The sequence below is a fragment of the Alligator sinensis genome, unplaced genomic scaffold, assembly GCF_000455745.1.
Source record: "Alligator sinensis unplaced genomic scaffold, ASM45574v1 scaffold1164_1, whole genome shotgun sequence".
In the NCBI taxonomy this organism is placed as follows: domain Eukaryota; kingdom Metazoa; phylum Chordata; order Crocodylia; family Alligatoridae; genus Alligator; species Alligator sinensis.
The window spans coordinates 1,887,150-1,907,041 of NW_005842225.1; the positions used below are offsets into that span (position 1 = coordinate 1,887,150).

The 19,892-nt window shown below is 46.7% G+C and overlaps 2 protein-coding genes across 2 annotated transcripts in view; one reads left to right on the forward strand and one right to left on the reverse strand.

The window, feature by feature from the left end:
• KDM8 (lysine demethylase 8) overlaps positions 1-8,767 on the forward strand; it is an 11,176-nt gene extending 2,409 nt beyond the window's left edge. The window contains exons 2-7 of the mRNA XM_025208234.1: positions 75-245; positions 1,355-1,487; positions 2,801-2,842; positions 4,561-4,710; positions 7,481-7,573; positions 7,668-8,767. Of these exons, the coding sequence (XP_025064019.1) occupies positions 75-245; positions 1,355-1,487; positions 2,801-2,842; positions 4,561-4,710; positions 7,481-7,573; positions 7,668-7,832 (754 nt within the window). The 3' untranslated portion in view covers positions 7,833-8,767. The remainder of the gene's footprint in view (positions 1-74; positions 246-1,354; positions 1,488-2,800; positions 2,843-4,560; positions 4,711-7,480; positions 7,574-7,667) is intronic.
• Positions 8,768-9,994: 1,227 nt separating this feature from the next.
• NSMCE1 (NSE1 homolog, SMC5-SMC6 complex component) lies at positions 9,995-17,094 on the reverse strand. The gene is made up of 7 exons (XM_006027137.3): positions 16,832-17,094; positions 16,586-16,707; positions 15,089-15,166; positions 13,531-13,677; positions 12,320-12,436; positions 11,359-11,479; positions 9,995-10,912 (listed from the first exon to the last, which is right to left on the reverse strand). Exons 1-7 carry the CDS (start codon positions 16,917-16,919, stop codon positions 10,827-10,829), a joined length of 759 nt encoding a protein of 252 aa, XP_006027199.1. The 5' UTR covers positions 16,920-17,094; the 3' UTR covers positions 9,995-10,826.
• Between the last annotated feature and the right edge of the window lie 2,798 nt (positions 17,095-19,892).

The following is a 19,892-nucleotide window of genomic DNA, read 5'->3' on the forward strand; positions in this document are numbered from 1 at the left end:
AATATTAGACGTGTACACTGCTGGCGGGCCGCACGTGGCGCCTGGTCCGCGCGCCCGGGCGGGTGCTGACCCGGGGTCTCGTTGCAGAGGACGCGGAGCGACGCCCCGGACCTCGCGTCGGAGCCTGCCGTCCCGCGGCTCCGCTGCCCGTCTCTGGAGCGTTTCAGGGAGAGCCATTTCATCCCGCAAAAGCCCGTGGTGTTGGAGGGGGTTGTTGACCACTGGCCGTGTATGAGGAAGTGGAGGTGAGCAAGTCGAGCTCGTCCGGAGTAGGTGCGGTTTGTGACCGGGTCGCTCCAGCCCGGCTCCCCGAGGAGCGCGGCGTGGCGCGGCACTAACTCCAGCGACGCACGCGGGAAGTAACATCTTCCCACGCTGTTTGCTCAGTTTCCCGTTGCTAATAGGACTCCAGCGTAATAGATGCGGTTTAGCAACTTGCATCCTAATAGCTCACGCTTTGCTAATCGCAGAATATAGAAATCGGCTGTTGGAGCAGATTATGCATCCAGGCCATCCCTGCAGGAGCCAGTGCAGGGAATTTCCTGCTGCAAATGTTAGTGGTTTAGTGTTTAATTGTAAACGGGAGCTGCGTGTATACCGCCGAGGACTCGGTGGGCGTATGGTTCAATTTTCTCAGCCGCATCCGTGACCGTTACTTATTTAGGTGTTCTTGTGAACATGACTTACTAATATTTGACATGAATTTCAGTTTCAAAGCTGTATGTACAAGTAGTATTAGAAACCACTTTTTTCATTCAAAAATGCAAATGTTGCAGCCACATCCAGTGAAACTTTCCCAGTTGTAAGGTAGAAGTAACACCGTGCAGCTCATCAGACCACTCACAACTAAACTTTCAGATGTTGAGTATTGCGTCTGTATGGCAAGATGTTCGTGATGAATACACAGGGTAACACTTGCAAAACACAAACCCCTTGGACTTATGAAACACCAGCAACTGGATGGTTTCCTCAAGTACAGGGAGAAGCCACGTCCGTTGACTAAACGGCTGCTCGTTGTTCAGACCAGCTCTTCTAAATTGGCAACACATTTTTAAAAAATGAAGAAAGCTCGTAGCATTTTGGTGCAGGTCCGTGTGGCCGCGTGTGCCCTTGCTGTCTGCGTCTTTAGCCTTGCTGGGGGCACAGGCCTTTCACGGTTGCCTGCTGCTGGAATAGTCGGGATGTTCCCGTATTCCTCCTAAGGGGTTAAACTATCCAAGGTAGCTGCCTTGTGCGTTGAACATTAGCACTGCATAAACCCCCCTCAGAAAACTGATTTCCTATCTACATTTAAACTCGATAAAAACAAGGATGTTAAATGAAATCTAAATGTAATGAACCTGCTTTGTTCCAGTGTGGATTACCTCCGTGAAATTGCTGGGTGGCGCACAGTCCCCGTGGAGCTAGGTTTGCGATACACAGATGAAGAATGGTCTCAGGAACTCATGACTGTGGATGACTTCATCAGTCAGTATATTGTGAACAAGGTCTGTTGTTTCCACGTGGCTTTATCTCCACAAACGCGGCAGTGTCCTAATGGACTGAAGGATTTCTCCCTTGGTGGTCTGGCCAGAGCTTATTAGAACCGGTAGCTGCTCGTAGGGGGTCTTGAGCGAGCTTCGGGTTTATATACAGGTCTATGAATTACTGTGCCAGTCACATTTTCAGGCTGATTGCAGCCGTGACTGCTTTCTCCTTGTTCAGGCCTGAACGTGCAGCATCAGAAGGTTGGGGAGATTTTCCAAGAGCCAGACATAACACCAGTCGTGTGCTGGGGAGTACTGTGCTACACATGCCTGTTACTCTGCCTCTGTAAGGGGTGGAGTGGGGCTGCCCATGGGGGGATTTACAGCTCGGGTGGTTTTGAACATTGCACAGAGTCAGTCAGGAGACTCATGCGATGAATATTCATTGCAGTCTCTACAGTGGACCTGCTTTCTGTGTGTGCATGCATTTGCATCTCTGCAACAGAGATGCTGGTGTGACTAGAAACCAAACTCTTCTCCTCACCACCGTTAGGGTTGTTATGAAAAAGATAGCCATGCAGTTGTAGAGACCTCAGCTCTCCTGCGTAGCTCTGGTGCTGTTGCAGGCAAAATGGGGATGTTCTCCTATTGAAAGATCATTTGGATTTTTCTTTGCCCTAGCTAGCGTCTGTTTTTATGTGGCCTGACCCTGAAACAGCGGAGTCTTCTGCAGGTCAGGAGCATCAGGCCAACCCCATAGCCAGCAGTATTATTCCTCCGGTGGATGTGTAGGGCTTTATGAGTTCTAAGACTATAAGCTCCAGTATTACTGCATGTCAGTCATGGGCAGCGAAGAGACGAGAGCTGCCTGGTGACACAGCAGTCTGTACTGTGGATGTCAGCTGAGACGCTTCCTGGTTCCTTCGCCTTCTTGTTGGAGGATTATATTGAGGTATATTTGCGTTGCAGACTGCACAGTGGTGTAGAGGCACCCGAGCCTGCTGGCGTGGGCGCAGGGTGCTGCCTGGCTGCAGGAGCAGAAAGTTGTGTGTGGGCAAACTTACCTGGCTTCTTCTTATGGTATATTGGCCCCTGCCTCTGTCTGCAGTCCCTGATCAGCTCAGGTCTGTCCGCACAACCGTGCGTGCACAGCGTAGTCTTGCCCTGTGCCCGAGTGAAAGGGACCTGCTTCCGGCCGAAGCGGGCAAGGAGCGGGTTGAGTCTAGTGTTTTGAAATAACAGATGTCAGAAATTGACCTTAGGTGGAAGTGACGGGGAGCCCGGGCTCTGAATCAGAACTCATTCCTTTTTGTTCTCTCTCGTCGCCTTTCCAGAACAACGTTGGCTACCTTGCCCAGCACCAGCTGTTTGATCAGGTAAATCTAAGCATGGATATTCAACTGGCCACCGTTGCTTTTTTCCCCTGCAGCAGTGGGTCCTGCCTGGGGTCTCGATCACAATGTGGACTCTGTTCGCTGCATGTTGTCCAGCGTTTCAGTGTTTGTCCCCTGTGCTGTGACTTGGGGCTTCTGCCTGTTTTTATTCTGCTCTGGCTAGTGTGCGGCTTCTCCTAGGCAGCGGGGAGATTTGGCCTACAGTGTCTTGGCACCATGTAATGTCACTTGCTTGCACAAGCTGGACAGCAGCACTGCTCCTAGGAAATAAATCTGTCAGAATGAGATTTGGACAGACACCAGTCTTCCTTGGAGACTAGCTCAGCTGCTCCACAGCTGACAAACAGGCATTTTCTCACCCGCTACCTCCTTTGTATTTAAATAAATGGAGCTGGTAATGTGATGCAGTTGTGTTGCATAGTGACACTATTGGCATGACCATCCTGTGCACAGCTATCTTTCGTGGCTCTCAGAGAGGCAAGGCAGCAGAGCAGAATGGTCACAAACTGTCCTGTGATGTGCAGCCAAGGATTGTCCGTTTTGTGCTGTTGATCAGAGCTCCCTGAGCGCTGTCGCTGCAGCGAGACAGGTGAGTCTCTTTCTGGAACTGCGACAACTGCACCCTCTGCCTGTCTCCACTCTCTGTGTGTAGTAACCGCTGAGCTTTCACACCAGTTCAGTGGGGGAGTAGGTTGGGTCGACATGAGGGATCAGAAGGAAGGTCAAGGGCTGCCTGATTCCTTCTTGAAATTCTTCCTCTGCCTCCCCCATTTTGTTGTCCCTCGCCTTGTCCTGCCTCTGCCAACAGACCGCTTCTGGCAGGGGCGGTTGGTGCGTCTGTACAGTGCCCAGAAGCACAGGCTTTGATCCTCCGTGGGGCCTGTGGGTAGAAATAATAAGCAAGCAAGTCTTTTGAGCAGAAATGCATCTAGCACTGATTCAGCAGGGCAGCTGAGGGAACAGGAAAAGGAGGAGAAAGCAATAGAAGTAGAAATATTTAACTGCCTGTAAAGGTTGGGGAGAAAAAGTAAACCATCGGCCTCCCTTGGTTAAGGATTCGGAGGCATTCCAGTGCTGTTACAGGGATGGGCACGGTATGCAAACCTAGACACAGCAGGAAAAACAAGCAAGCCAGTCACCGCTATGGGTAGAAGACAGCAAGAAAGAATGGCAATTTCTTTTTTGAAAGAGTGGATTAAATACACTAATTTTATTTTGTTATATCACATCTATTTAGATCCAAAAAAATGTATTAAAGAACTAGATCAGTACTCTAATATCATATATTATTAGTGAATTGCTTGAACTTTCATGAGGATGTGATGCTAGGTTTTAAGTTTGAGTGCAGAAAGCAAAAATTTCCTTGCAGAACCTAAAAAAAGAAAAAGTCCCTACAGATGTCTGGCTTTAAATTTCAGCAGCGGGGTGACATTTCCTGCAGCTCCTCAGTGGCCTTCCCTGGCCCTTTTGGACAATCCAACCTTTATGGTTTATTCACCAGCTGGTTTATAACTTTACTCCAGCTTGTATCTGCTGCCTATATTATACTGGTTTGAGTGCCAGGTACGCTCCTTTGGCTAGGTCCTGATCACTTGCTCTGCACATGTCATCCAGGTGTGTCCTACCCTGTGAATTGTCCTGCCTGGGCTAACATAGGTACCCTTTAATGTGCGTGTACTGTTTTTGATTACTGCTAGTAGATCCCAGAATTGAAGGAGGATATTAACATCCCTGATTATTGCTGCCTGGGGGAAGGGGAAGAAGACCACATCACCATTAATGCCTGGTTTGGCCCAGAAGGAACCATCTCGCCTCTTCATCAAGATCCACAGCAAAATTTCTTAGTCCAGGTCTGTACTCTACCCTCACAACTGTCTAACCCCACTGTTACTTTAACAATACTGTTCATAACTGCTGGATACAAGGGCAACCCCAGACTTGACTGAGACATCAGAAGAGCTCTTGCAAACATTTTGTGGTTTTTCCATTACGTTCATCACCCTTGCATCTTTGCATGGGCCCATGACAGACATTTAATACACTGATGTTCTTGGCCTTCTCCCAGTGAAGTAGGGAAGTAGCAATTATTCCCATGTTACAGGTGAGGAACTGAGATGCAGAAAAGTCGTCATTTTTGCAAAGGAAGAGAGGGAGTCTGGGACAGGAGGGGCCCATTCTTTTCAGATTTCTACCGACAGCATTAACCTTGCGCCTAGCCAATGTGTGACAAAACCGTGGGCAGGTGTATAGCCCAGGAGCACATTCCATGTCCTTAATTATCTGATGAATTAGCCCTTTGCACATACCTTTTAATCTCCGTTACATATTCTCACCATGACCAAGTTAGTAGGACGCAGCACGCTACGTCACAAGACTGATTACAATCTCTAGGTACTACACAAACGTACAGAAACGCTCCCAGCCAAACTGTGCACACTCTGAAATGTTCAGCAGTGAGTTCCTTATTGGCTGGAGACCTCCAAATTGCTCCCTTTGGACTCTGAGCACAGACTGAGGTTTGTATTCAAAGTCAAACGCAGCTATTGCAGTCTCCCGTGTGTCTTCTACCTGGGCCATTAACCTGAAGCCTGAGCTGTTCATGTGTGTTTGTATGGGGGGTCAGCCCCGTTGTCCTGGTCCCCTGGCACCCTGCACTTTCAGCTGGAGATCTCATCCTTTACCACTTAACCTGCCCAAATGACTCTTGAATTGTCATGCAGGTGAACAGCTGCTGCCTCCTACCTAAGGTTTCTTGCTATTTTTCTGCATGAAAGGCTATTATCTGTCTTTGAGGGGATGATACAAGCCTGTCCCTGCTCCCGTCAGCCGTGTGCCCTTCTACCCATGAGGCCAAATCTGGAGTCCTATGTCCTGTTTTGGGCCCCCCATTACAGGAAGCATGTGGACAAATTGGAGAGTCCAGCGGAGGGCAACAAAAATGGTTTGGGAACTGGGGGATATGACTGGTGAGGAGAGGCTGAGGGAACTGGGCTTGTTTAGTCTGGAGAAGAGAAGACCGAGGGGGATTTGATAGCAGCCTTCACCTCCCTGCAGGGGGGCTGCAAAGAGGATGGAGCAGGACTGGTCTCAGTGGGGGCAGATGACAGAGCAAGGAGCAATGGGCTCACGTTGCAGCAAGGGAAGTTGAGGTTGGATATCAGGAAAAACTCACGAGGAGGGTAATAAAACACTGGAACAGGCTCCTCCCCAGAGCGGTGGGGGAAGTCTCCATCCTTGGGGGGTTTTAAGACCCAGCTTGACATAGCCCTGGCTGCGATGCTGTAGTTGGGGCTGGTCCTGCTTTGAGTAGGGGCTTGAACTAGATGTGACCTCCTGAGGTCCCTTCCAAACCTGATTTTCTGTGATTCTGCCCCAAAAAGGAAGAGTCCTCAGTTGCTGGTGCAAAGGCTGAGGGAGGTGAACAAAAGGAGTTAACACCCCAGTGTTAACCCAGTGTTCCCAATATTTGCTAGGGGAAATATTAGTCCCTATAGCAAAAATAGATTCAGGCTTGTTCTAAAAAAGGAAAATCCAGGAAACCAGCAGTAGTACTGTGACTAAGCAGCCTCAGTAGTTTGCTTTCATGCTGGACTAAACGGGAACATCACTTGCCAAGCTGTGTGGCGGTCACCATAACCCCTCTGAGGTGGAGAAGTCCTCTTGCCCCTGCTGACACATGGGGAAATGGAGGCATCAAGCAGCTGCGCGCAGCAGAAACGGGGCAGTCGGAGCAGAGAGCGTGGGGACACAGGGAGTTTTTTGGGGTGGTTCCCACAGTGTCAGTCTAGGGCGTTGTCAGCTGTCGATCAGGCAGAATGGCAGTCTTGCTCTTATTTTTATCAGCACAACAGATTCAGGTGGGGTGGGTGCAATCCTAATTCAGCGTTACTCATGACTGTCTAGGGCATCCTGGCATCAACAGGACCGATCACTTCCTCCTGCGCATATAAGCACGGGGAATTTCTATTGCCAGCAGAGAGCTCGGGAATCGGCGCAACTTAAATTAAGCAGTAGGCTAAGTGATGGTATTGCCTAAATTGGCTTCCACTTCGAGAAGTTCAGGTCAGTCATTCCAGCTGCCACCTGAATTTTTCTCTCCCAGCTGAAGATTACAACAGAGAGAACAAATTTGATGGTGATGGAAAGCAGAGACCTTATGGAGTACCAGCAAGCTTGTTGATGCATTGAAGTCCCCTGGCTGGTGTCTTGAATGTCCTGCCTGGGGACTGGAGCAGTGCTAGACTTGATGCTTTAATTCACTCTCTTGCTGACATGACTGCCTGGTTCAACAGCACTGTAGAGACTGGGTGTCACAACGCTGAATTCAAAGAGGAAGAGCTTTTCTCTCCCCTCCCCTAAAAGCATTTCCCTGCCAGTTTGGACTTTTACCTGTTTAGCATCCGCTTTGTTTGATCTCTTTTAGTTCATTATGGGGAGTACTTGTTCCTCGGTACCAAAATCTTGACCCGTTGTGCAGCTGTATTTTACCGTTAACTGCTTGTCATGGCCCTGAGGGGAAGTCTGTTAGTTTGAGTACTAATTAACTGAAGTTAGGCCTTATTTCAGCAGGTAACGTACAGACTAATGACAGATGGAACATTTATATCCTAACACCCGTAGGTAATTGGAAGAAAATATATCCGTCTGTATTCTCCACAAGAATCGGAAAACCTGTATCCACATGAAAGCCAAATGCTCCACAACACCAGCCAGGTAAATAGCTATCTGAAATCTAAAGCCTGATTCTTCCTACTTAAATCCCCAGGCTATCTTTGGAGATTAAAACAAATTGTATTGGTTTTTGTAGGTGGATGTGGAAGATCCCGATCTAGTTAAGTTCCCCAGGTTTGAAAAGGCTGCCTTTCAGTCTTGTATTCTGACACCGGGACAGATTCTGTTTATTCCAGTTAAATATTGGCACTACGTACGATCCCTCGATATCAGCTTCTCTGTCAGCTTCTGGTGGTCGTAACTGTGACTGGGGGGGGGGCATAGACTCTCGAAAGTAAGGTAAGGAAAAGTACAGCCTGCTGCATGCTTACGTAGGAAGACCATTCTCTTTCAAAAGAGGGCTTTTGGAAGAAATTGTTCTTGTTTTCTGCCCACAGCATAGAGCTGAAGTAGAAACCCGCGCTTCTTGCTTCAGGCTCGGTGAGACATCTAGATTAAAAAAACAAAAGCAGCAGCTACAACAGCCTGTTTGTTTTGTGGATGTTTCTAGTACAGATTCCTAATAAAGAGCATGTATCGGATCATCCCCTCCTATGTATATTCAGTGAAAACAAGACTATATACGGGCATCAAACACGCATTTCCCAGAGTGGAAAGAAAGGAGCATGTGACTAAGTTAAGTTTACCCCTGTGTGTGGATTTAAGAATAGCCCTGGCTTTGACTATGATGGACAACACATTTCTACAAAACCTCAGTAAATAAGAGACTTGCCAACCTAAAACAAGGTGACATTTCTCCGTGCAGTAAAAACTACTTCTAGGAAGGCTGGAAGTACAGTCCATTGTCAGCTACAATGCAGTTACAGCTCAGCTGCACCACTAATGCTTTTCCTATCTATGAAAAATGGATTATATTCCTCACATGGTAATGGATGGTTTCCTAGTGAACACTGTCTCTATTGCAGTTCATAGAATAGTAGGGCTGGAAGAGACCTGTAAGATCGTGTCCCCATCTGCACCAGTATCAAGAAAAACAGACAATTTTAATATGATTTTTAAATATAGCCACAGGAAAAGTATTCGTATTTAAAATATGAGCACTTCAGTCACCTCTCCTCTGTTGATATAACAAAAATCCCGTTTGCTCAAGGAGTGGATGGTGGACTATGGACTGAAGATATAATTTTCTTGATTAAAGCTCTGATACTACTAACGATCACAGAAGTCTGGTTATTACTCTGTTACACAAACCTGAAGTGCATGTTTGCTTAAAATGACATTTCAGCATGATCTCTGAAGAAACTAGGAGACAGCGGTGTTGATGCCTACACGGTCAGATGAGTCACTAACTGGCTGGAGGGCCGCACCCAGAGAGTGGTAGTGGACAGGTCTTATTTGACCTGGAGGGCTGTGGGGTCCCCCAGGGCTCGGTCCTCAGGCCTGCACTGTTCAACATCTTCATCAGTGACTTGGGCGAGGGGGTAAAAAGCACCCTGTTCAAGTTCACAGGTGACACTAAGATGTGGGGGGAAGTGGGCACGCTAGTAGGAAGGAACAGGCTGCAAGCGGATCCAGACAGGTTACAGGGGTGGGCGGATGAGAACAGGATGGGTTTCAACACTGACAAGTGCAGGATACTGCACCTGGGGGGGAAGAACCAACAGCAGACCTGCAGGCTGGGGAACTCCCTTCTTGCCAGTGTTGAGACAGAAAAGGATCTTGGAGTCATTATTGATGCCACAATGAACATGGGCCGACAGTGTGGGGACACGGTCAGGAAGGCCAACCGTACCTTGTCGTGCATCCACAGATGCATCTCGAGCAGGCCCAAGGGGGTGATCCTCCCCCTCTACGCAGCACTGGTCAGGCCGCAGGTGGAGTACTGCGTCCAGGTCTGGGCGCCGCACTTCAGGAGGGATGTGGCCAGCATGGAGAGGGATCAGAGGCGGCCACCCGTATGGTCAGGGGCAGCAGGGCAGGCCCTATGAGAAAAGGCTATGAGACCTGAACCTGTTCAGCCTCCACAAGAGAAGGCTGAGGGGGGACCTGGTGGCAGTCTACAAACTAGTCAGGGGGGGACCAGCAGGCATTGGGAGAGTCCCTGTTCCCCCAAGCAATCCCGGGAGTTGCAAGAAACAACAGACACAAGCTGGCAGAGGGTAGTTTCAGGCTAGACATTAGGAAGCGCTATTTCACTGTCAGGGCAGCTAGGACCTGGTACCAACGTCCAAAAGAAGCGGTGCTGGCTCCTACCCTGGGGGTCTTTAAAAGGAGGCTTGATGAACAGCTGACCAGGGTCACTTGACCCCAGTACTCTTCCTGCCCATGGCAGGGGGTCGGACTAGATAATCTCCTCAGGTCCCTTCCGACCCAACCAACTATGAAACTATGCTGAATCAGTGAGGGAGCCTGGGGTTGTTCTTCCTTCTGGAGTTTTCCCATTACACACCTACTTCCACCCTGCACCAATTTCTGGGGTATTATGTGAAAAAAATGTAAGAGAAGGAGCAGTAACCAACTTCCAGTCCCTGCACACTGAGATGAGAAGACCACCTGCACGTGCCTCTTCCCCGAGAAGCTGTAAGGCTGCAGGAAGGTTAAGATCAAAGAAGAGAAGATACAGCAAAAGTGCATGCCTTGCAATTTATTATAACCAGAAACTATCAGGACATTGAGGGATTAAGAAAAAAAAAAAAAGACTTAAAACAAGTTCCTAAACCTTGAGAAACCTCAAGCTGTGCACCTGGTGCCACCTCTGTCAGGTTTGTAGCAGTTAAAGAGTGCAGGAAATAGGGAGGCTGGGAGTGAAGGGCTGGAATTCACAAGTAAGATGCACTAGTCCTGTCAGGGGCATAGACAGCATTTCACCAACAAAGTGCATGGACTTCACCTACTTCCAAACAGTTACAGCGTGTGCGCAGCATAAGCGTGGAGCCCAGCTTGGGGGATTTGCACAGAACATGCTGCAGCAGGTCCACGCCACTTGGCTGGACAAGGCTCCATTCAGGCTAAGAGAACTCAGCCTCCAGCAGTCCAGTCTTCTGCTCTTCCCCAGACACAGGGCCCTCACCAACAGCCATGTGGCTATGGGTGCTTAACAAGAGAGCTGCACTAACTGCAGTGGTGCTGGCACCAAGCTGGACCGTGGAGCAGGGAGGCCAAAGTAGAAGTTTTATTTTCACACTGGCAAGGTTTTTTACAGAATAAAATCTATAAAGCAGCAGCTGCTTTTGTCCCACAGGCATTCCCGCTTGCAGAATGACATCTTCATGCTAAAACTGAATAGCTGCTCTTTCTAACGCCGCCTTGTTCTTGAGGATGAGGCTCTCCTTCTCTCCCCAGGGGAGTTGGAGGGCAGCTGGGAATCTGTCCAATTTATCTCTGTTGAGAAAAATAAACTGCAAAGTTAGTCAGCAAAAAGGTAGATTGTTGTAGACTTGAATGTTTCCCTGACAATGCCCTTGTGTGACCTCCAAACTCTCAAATGCTTGGAAATATGCTGGTGCTTAGCTGCTCGTGGTTCTGTTTCATTGGTTAAACAGAGGGATCCTGCCAGTTCTTTTTACATCATTCAAGATCTTTTCCATGTAACATGCTGCCAGCAGCAGGGGATGTGAGGCCCTGGCCATTAGTGAGGACAGGGCACAGCCCTGACCCTTACAGTTGCCTAAGGAACAGCCACTTGCTGAAGCTTTTAAAGTTTCTAGTCAGTACGAACCTTCAACCACAGACACTTCATCATGAGTACTGTCACCTAACACTGCTATCAAATACCACAGTCCACTCCAGTGTTATTGTACAAAATTTTCAAATGAGTAGCTTGATACCTGGAATTTCATGAGGCCAGAAATCATTGCATTGGGGACAGCGTGGCTCAGTCTGAGCTTTGAAATATTTTCCAACACAAGGTAAGTGCATTCCAATGCCACAGGTTTCACACACTTGACTCTGAAATCAGAAATCTTTTTTAGTCTCCCTCAGTATTGCATAGCACAGTCTTTGGAAAGAGCTGAAGATCAGTCTTTCCTCCAAAACAGAAGAGCTTTAGCTTCCAGCTGGAGAACACCTGCAAGCAGAAGCTGGCAAGCACAACAGGGAAAAAGCCACGTGGAGGCTCAGAGAGGGACATTTCTTGGGGTGAAAGAATCATGTAAGGACTTGAGAGCCACAGGGCGTTGGGGCATGTGCCTGGGACAGACTGGCCTGGGAGAGGAGCAGTAGCTGCAGGAGGTGGGCACAGACTAGCAGGGGCTTGGCAGCTGTGAAAAAAAGGAAGCTGGGCCCCAGCCACTTATCACAGAAAGCTTGATTGCATGCTTGTGGGGTGCCACTGCACGCCATCTCCAAGCAGTTTGTGGAGCAAGTGTACTTATGCCCTGGGACAATCAACTCCAGCATTTCCACCACAAGCAAGACAGCTGCATGCACCAGCCTGAGAACTACCATTTACAGAGGCTGGGAACAACTGACGACTTTTGCCCATTTAAGGGTAAGAAAGGTTAACTCCAGCCTCATCCAGCTTTGGGAAATAAATCAGTGTAGTGGATGCAGGCATCTTGCTGGGTGAGCTCACTTTCACCAAGTTCAAACAGTGTCTTGCCAATGATAGAAAACAGCAACAAAAATATCACTGTGTCAGCATAGGTACTTATAGACCGCGGACTCTATCACTAAGTTGCAACAGCAATTCTAGAAGCTTAAACAGGAAAAATGCTCAGCAAGAAAAATACATGCTTTAGCTAAGAATGTGCAGGATGCCTAACAAGGAAGCCCAGTCAGATTTGTTACCTGAATGGCAAGGCTGTGACAGATGTTGCACTTTCTTGCCATGTCTTGGTAGTTGTTAAGTATGTACTGCTCCATCTCCATTATGCAGCGAGTGTGCAAAGTGTACTCCCCTTCTCTCTAAGGACACAACAACAGCACACAAGACTTACAATTCACTTTCCCTTTTCATGAACTCACTCCACCTTCTAGCATAATTTTGGCATCCCCTTATTTCCAGGCACCTGTAGTGACCAGTTGGGTACTGCCCAAAGTCTGCTCAAATGGTAGCATCTAATATGCATAAACCATCAGGAAAAAGCTGCATCATCTCTAACATACATGGCCCCCAGAGCTTAAGAGTCCCCAGAATATGTGCTCATCCAAAGACCCCAGAAGAGGCCCACTCTTGTGTGTTAGGCCACTCTAAACTTAAGGTAGGGCTCTGTACTAGGTACTTTTTCAAGCGGGGTTTCCTTTACCACAGCATTAAGATACTAAGAAATATGGGAGGAAATCTGGCAACAATTTTTTATATACATTATAGGCCAGGTTTCCTCCCAACACGAAGGGATAAAGGAGGAGAGATTTTTCAAAAGCATAAGTAAGGCTCCCTGAGATTGTAAAAGTCAGGCACACGATCATCCTTTTTTTTTTTGTCTTTGGGAACCTCTCCAACTGTCCCAGCACAACGAAGCCTGGGGTTGAGGACAGTCGAGAAATTGAAGGTGCAGTGGCTCCAGAAGCAAGAGGGGCACAACATCCGTGTACAGTTCAGCTCTGCAGACCAACGTGAGGGCGGAACCACTGCTCCGTCTGCTCTCAGCTGGGGCTAGTGACAAGCTGGAACTCAGTCTTTCAGTCCCGCAGTCAAGAGCAACATACGTGCAGTACCCCGTGCACAGGGAGTGTGGGAGTGGCTCAGCATATTTCCCAGTTTTACTCGGTTATACCCGTATGTTGCAATTTGCAGTGTAACGGGGAGTACTGGCTTGCAATGTCTTCTACTGGGTGAACATACTGGAAAAGAGCTCTGCCTGGATCTCAAAACTTAGACAGCCTGCGGTGCTGCCAGTCACAAGGAACAGTCTTGGCTTGTACAGAGACGAATGCAGACCCACACAATACCATGTCAGTCATTCTTTAGAGCAGAGATCCACTTTCAGCTGTTGAACTCATAAGAAAAGAACAGTCAAAACCATTGAAATGCATCCTCTATGCAATCAAACAGTTACCTCAGAAAGCCACTTATCCTGCACCAAGTTTTTCAGCACTTGCTCTGCATCCTTTTTCTTCATTTTCTTTGTTTTAAGTTGGTCAACAAGGTTCAGAATGTTTGTGGAAGATGCAAAGCCATTTTCTGAGCAGATAATCAGATCCATCTACAGAAATAAAAATGTATTGATATGGGGAAAAAAATCAGCACATAACTTAAATATGTAAAAAAAAAACCCAACATCCTGTTAGTGCACATAAAAGTCACAAGTGTCAAAACTCAAATCAGGAAACTAAACAAACTAACTTGTCTGGGAAGACAGTTCCACAAACAGGACTCCGTGAAATAAGCCTTTAGGAAGCAGCATTCAAAGACCCCCTAAACATACTGTAGTGGAGACGAATCTGTCGTGCACCTTCCACATCAGAGAAGAATCTGCACTGGAAGGTCACCAGTCCCGCTGGCCTCTGCAGTACAGCTGAATGCAATCGACTTTCTTCACCTCTGTGAATAGTGTCAGTGTTTGGAAATTAGCCAGGCAGGAGGAGAGCAGTGTGGATCCTGCCGGGAGCACTAGTGTAGGAAGGGCGTGGACATTTGTGACCACTGCGCTTTGCACAGCTCTAGACGACAATGGCAGCAGCCTGTGCCCCGCTGCCACAACAGGGAAGTGGCACAAGTCCTAGACCTGCCATGGAACAATTCGGGAAGCTGTCAGCGTGGACAGGGTGTGGGGCGCCGACAGGGCTTGAACAAATGTCACGATTATACAAGTGAGGATCTTCTTGAAGGCAAGCAACATGTCAGCCCTCAGCTGGCTATAACAAACACCTATCATTTTAATGTCAAACCTCCAAAAAGTTAAACAATCCCCAGTTGGGCACGGACACCACACCAAACACTCTATGAACAGAACAAAACATTACAGCAAGAAGCCAGCCAAAAGCACAAGATGCTGAACTCTCATTACAGCTTGTGGTAAAGACAATCCAGGCGACGCTGGACACTGCATATCCTGAGTCCAGAGAATGGATCTGGAACTCTGGGAAGTGCTCGGGCTGCAAGCCATTATTTTTAGATAGCAATTCGCAATGCTGCCTATTATTGCAAAGAATTCATTGGCTAAACCAGCAAAAATATAATATCCACTTCACAGAAAGCTTCAAATCTAAGCACTAGGTTCTTCATGTCAAAATCTAATGTAGGTTAAGGGGGTCCTGAAACCAATTATGATGAGGGTGCTTCTCTCCCCAGACAGGACTCAGCAGTCATTGCTGGGAATGCTGGGAGAAAGAGCTGCTGAACAAAGACAATTATTAAACTAAAGCAGGTCTGCCGATTTTCTAGCCCTAAGAAGCGCTCCTTCACAGGTGATTTTGATTCAACAGTAACTTATGCCCAACAGGGTATGGGTTTATCCCACACTGTTTTTCCACTTGATTTATGGTGCAATTAACCATTTTAAACTAAGACAAAATGGCAGCTGATACTTCAGGATGTCAGGGACAATTCTTTTTATTTTAAAGAGGACACCTTTTCCCCAATAGTCTGATTTGCTAATGAGATGACATACTTACAGTTTTTCTGAACAATTCCAACTCATTTTCTGCATAGTCAGATGCCATTTTAGTTATTTCAGTTTCCGCCAGATTAACCTATTAAAAAAAGTTACAATAAAGTAAAGCTGCCTTTGAATTTACATCGGAACAAAGCAACATGTTCCTGGTTCAAAATGCTGTCTCACACAGTCACTTGCTACAGCTATGTGGAGAAGGCTGTTCCTTCAAGATGGCAAGACTTTTTATGGTAAAGGCCCCTCTCTGTGCTGCCCTTGGATCACCTCTCCTGCTCTAGCCTGCGGTGCCCACCCCTGCCCTGCCAGTGCACCTCAGTCCTGGCCTGAACTGTTCTCTGTATTCCGGCCACAGGCCTCTCCGAGTGCTGGCTCTGATGTACGTGTGCGAACTGAAGTGAACTTGTCCTGCATGCTGAGCCAGTGTTTGAGGTGACGGGTTAGATTCTGCAGGGAGGTGAGAGGCTGTGAGATACAGTACAGCAGCACTCCAAACGCACTGTACTGGACTGTAATGATAAATGATTAATAATGATTTTTTATGCCCAGCAGACAGCCTTACTGCAGTATGGCAAACCACAACTAATCATTTATAGTCCTTTTGTACCTTCCACCATTATGCATCATTAGCTCCATTTTACAGATTGGAAAGGAAGCAGAGAAAGGTACAGACATTGACAAAGATCACAGGGATTCCCCACCCCATGAAATCACCAAGCAGTGCTTTCCACCTGCTGCTTACAATCCAGAACCTGCAGGGCCATTATTTGTAAATTATTTCTTATCTGATCTTTTCCACGGGAAGGATTTTTGATTAGCAGAAGCAAACCACCCATGCTGGAGAACTCTGGGAGCTTTCCAACTGGAAGCTCTCTTGAAAATGAAAGGTTCCTTTAAAAATTGTCTTTCAGCACCAGATCTTAAACAATATTTATGCAAAATACATCAGACACTAATACAGTCCTTGCTGCCATGTTCCATTCCCACGCACCTATCGTGTTGACAGTTTATCCTCCCACTTCCCTGTTCTACATGTAGATCCTATAGCAGCTGTCAGCATCAGATTGGAGGAGCCCAGCAAAAAGAAAACAAGACAGTGCTAAGTGTGAGAAACCTGCTGGCAGATACATCCCTTATTTGTAAGAGTCTGTATGTTTGCTCTAAATAGTATTCCTATTATAATCTTTTGTTACAGCAGTTCTATAGATAACTCCAACTGCATGGCAGCCAAAGATGGCATCTGGAGCCTGGAGAGAAATTATAAGTTATATTTGTTCCAAGCTGGCAAGATTGTGGTCCCTGCCCACAGGAGCTACTAATGTAAAATGGAAGGATGAATGTGCATTTTTCATTGGCCTGTTCCCCACAATAATTAATTTTACGTCCAATAATCAGGTAACTCTCCCCCCTCCCTGGTGCACCTTTGAAATGTGGCGTGTTGTGAGCAGGAACTTCTGGTTAGATGCAAAGCCCACAAGATGGCAGCACATCACGTACTCACCAGCGCGTAATGGGCTCTCCCGTCGTCTTCAGATATTCCTTTCCGGATCTGCATAAACAGAGGCTGCAGATGGGTGTTTATAACGTTGATGAAGTCATCCAATTTATCATGAGCATAGTAGACTGGAAATTTAAAAAAATCTGGTTATCTAACGAGACAGGCAATCTTATACTTCGCGCACGGAAAAACCAGCCTTGGGCAAAAGGACTTTTGTCAAAGACAGTTTGTAACGTGCATTATGTGTACCTGGCGCACATTTTTCCTGTGCTCCTCTTATATCATGGCTGCCTGCAAAGCCACACCAGCTGGCAGGAGAATCCAGCTCTTTGGACATCAGTAGCTATATTCAGGGACCCCGTGGCTGTTGCTTGGCTCTTCAGGGGTCCAACAACATTAGTCCATTCCAAGTGGCTGGTTTGAACATGGAAAATTGAATGGAATGAAAAGTTACCATGTAAGCTTAATTCTTGTGTTAAATGCAACAGTAACTTTGCTCTCTTCCCTTTCCCACGCTCTCCATTTCCCATGGAGCTTCTAATGTCAGCTTTCCTGGTATTAAATTCTGGCTTCACATAGCTGTCAGGTTGCATTTTGAGCCACATCCTGTGTGTAAGGAACTTGGTTACATCAGTGAAATGGGCTTTCAGATGATACCGTAGCAGTCTGTAAGAGGCAAGGATTTTCCAGGGGTGATATCTTTTATTGGACCAAATGCATGGTTAGGACTCAGACCTGATGAATGAGGCTTTGCATTCAGAACTTGTCTAACTTTATCCTACCCAACAAAAGACATCACCCTAAAAAAATCCGTGCCTCTCACATAATTCCTGGACCATCACAGCTACCTCCCTCCACACTACCACACCACAGAAGAAAGCATTGCAAGCATTCCTGGTGCCAAGACAGAACTTGCACAAGCTGTCAGCAAAGGACTCTGTCCACACTGAAATCACAGCTCGCTGCACCAAATTCAACAAAACTCCTATTTACTTCTTCAGAGTCAGGATTTCACCCTAAGTGTTCAGAAGCAACATTAATAGCTTCCAATATTCTTTTTGCAAAATGTCTCAAAAGTACATATGTGGGAATCAACTAGAATTTTTTCTCTCTTCTGTAAGCAAATGATCCCCAGCCCTGAACATGCCACCAGTGCGTATGCAGACAAGAACAGGTGGCAGCATTAGAAGCAGAGCTCATTATGCACAGGCTGAAGTCAGCGCAGTAGAGAATTTCTTTAGTAGAAATTGTTAGCTCAAGGATAGTTGACAGACCAGCATAGTAAATAAATTGAATACTGTCATGTTCTCCAAATCTCATTTTAAGCCTGAGATAAGTTTTTAACACTAAACCATTTGGTATGTAAGTGAATTAGACCACTGGCCATGACAAACCAGAGATTCCCTCGGGAGCCAAGAACCACGTCTGTACTGAAGTCCCTCTGCCCACATAGATTGAGAGCAACAGAGCAAGCAAACTGCTGCTTTGCCTTTTGATTAATGGCCACTTTAACGTATATACCATTTCAGTCAAAGAAAGTAGTAGCAAAAATATAGCAGGGACAAAGACCCAGGGATCGTTATCCCTAACCTGCAGTTAGGGCAAAAAAAGGGGGGGGGAAAGTGTTAGTAAGGGCTTCAAAAAACAAGCCAATCTCTGTATTTACGTGTCTCACTTAATATCTAGGCATGTGGCATAGTCAGAAAAGTGTGTGAACTTATTCTGCACTTATTCACTATGTGGATGTTGGTTTTGCATGGGCAAGACGAAACGCAGTTCTGCTCTGAAACCCTCACTCTTCGACTAGCATTTTCTTATTCTAACCTCTTCCCACTTCAACACCAGACAGATGTAATGTCAACCTCACTGTGAAACAGCAGTGATGTAGTATTTACAGTCTGCTTTCAGAACACAACTGCATTAAGGAAAATGACACCTGTACAATAATCTTCAACATGCAGTTCATCAGCTTTTAAGGGTTAGCACTAAACAACATAAAAATCAGAATTCACTGTGCAGAATGAGGTATGATATGACTCTGGGTTTAAAAGCAGTGGTATTCAAGTTTAGATCTCACCACAGACTGGACAAAAGGAAGATGAGCTTCAGTAAGAAAAGTCTAACTTGTTTCCACTTCATCATTTCCCTAATACAAACTGAAAAAGTTTTTCTATGAAAAGCTCCCTATTGAGACTTAAAAATCTTGCCAAATAATTTAATCCATTTTTAAATGTAGAAAAGAACGAAACTTCAAATTTCACAGTTAACAACTGCATTTCTGATACTGGCTTATTCACAAGGCCGTCCCTAAGAACACATTTCAGTAACTTCCTTGCATTTTCCAGGTTTGGCCTTCACACATGCGAAGATCAAACTATATCAGTGGGTATTTATCATTTTCATCTGATTTTTAAGTTATCATTTTTATTACAGCAGTGACTAGGAACCAACCAAAAAGCCCTCTCGCTGTGCTAAGAGTACATAGAACAAAAGACAAAGAGTTAACTTCTGCTTCAGTCCAACTCAACTTCACCATGGATTGCTTTGAATGAGAATCCTATCTTTTATAATTAATAACTAATATTGTGAATTTAGCTCTTCACCACATAGCTGTGTAGTACTAGCTTCATCCTACAGACTGAAAGAGCGCCACGGGGCGACAGACCAGGGCGCTGTGTTGGATAGCGCACAACAACACAGCAGTCTGGAATAAGAACAGGAGGAAGCAAGGGAGGCAAAACATAACCGCTCAGTTTTGAATCTCGCCAAAAACCCAGGGTTAACCTGCTTACAAAAGTGCCTTCACATCTGTAACAAGAACCAGCTGCCAGGACTTTGGTTTTGCTTTGTAATCAAAGGCAGTACCCATCACACCCTAGCTACACTGCTGAGCCAGTTGCGACCAAGAGGGAAACAACAGGTGCCTATCTTGTGTACAGGACCTCCACCTGACGCAGGAGGTACAAGGTCCCACCAGGGGGAATGCCTTACTAGACCTGGTATTGGCAACAGGGGATGACATGGCAGGGGACCTACAGATCAGCGGTCACCTGGGGGACAGTGACCACCAAATAACAGAATTAGTCATAAGGCGTCGAGTGGGTAAGGTAACTAGTAGGGTGAAAGTGCTGGACTTTAGGAAGGCTGACTTCAGCAAACTCAGGCGTTTAGTCTATGACGCACTGCAGAGTAAGAGATTTGGCGAGATGGGAGCCCAGGAAGGGTGGCTGTGCCTTAAGGAAATGATCCTTTGGGCACAGAGGGATACGATCCTGATGTGAGGGAAAGGGGCCAGAAAGCTTCCTTGGCT

Excerpts from the sequence above, each read along its gene's own strand:
- NSMCE1 (XM_006027137.3), bottom strand. The coding sequence starts at position 16,919 with ATGTCCAAAGAGCTGGATTCTCCTGCCAGCTGGTGTGGCTTTGCAGGC. Across the intron at positions 15,167-16,585 it reads GGAGAGCCCATTACGCGCTG|GTTAATCTGGCGGAAACTGA; the intron begins GTGAGTACGTGA and ends TTTTTTTAATAG. Across the intron at positions 12,437-13,530 it reads AGGATAAGTGGCTTTCTGAG|AGAGAAGGGGAGTACACTTT; the intron begins GTAACTGTTTGA and ends TTGTGTCCTTAG.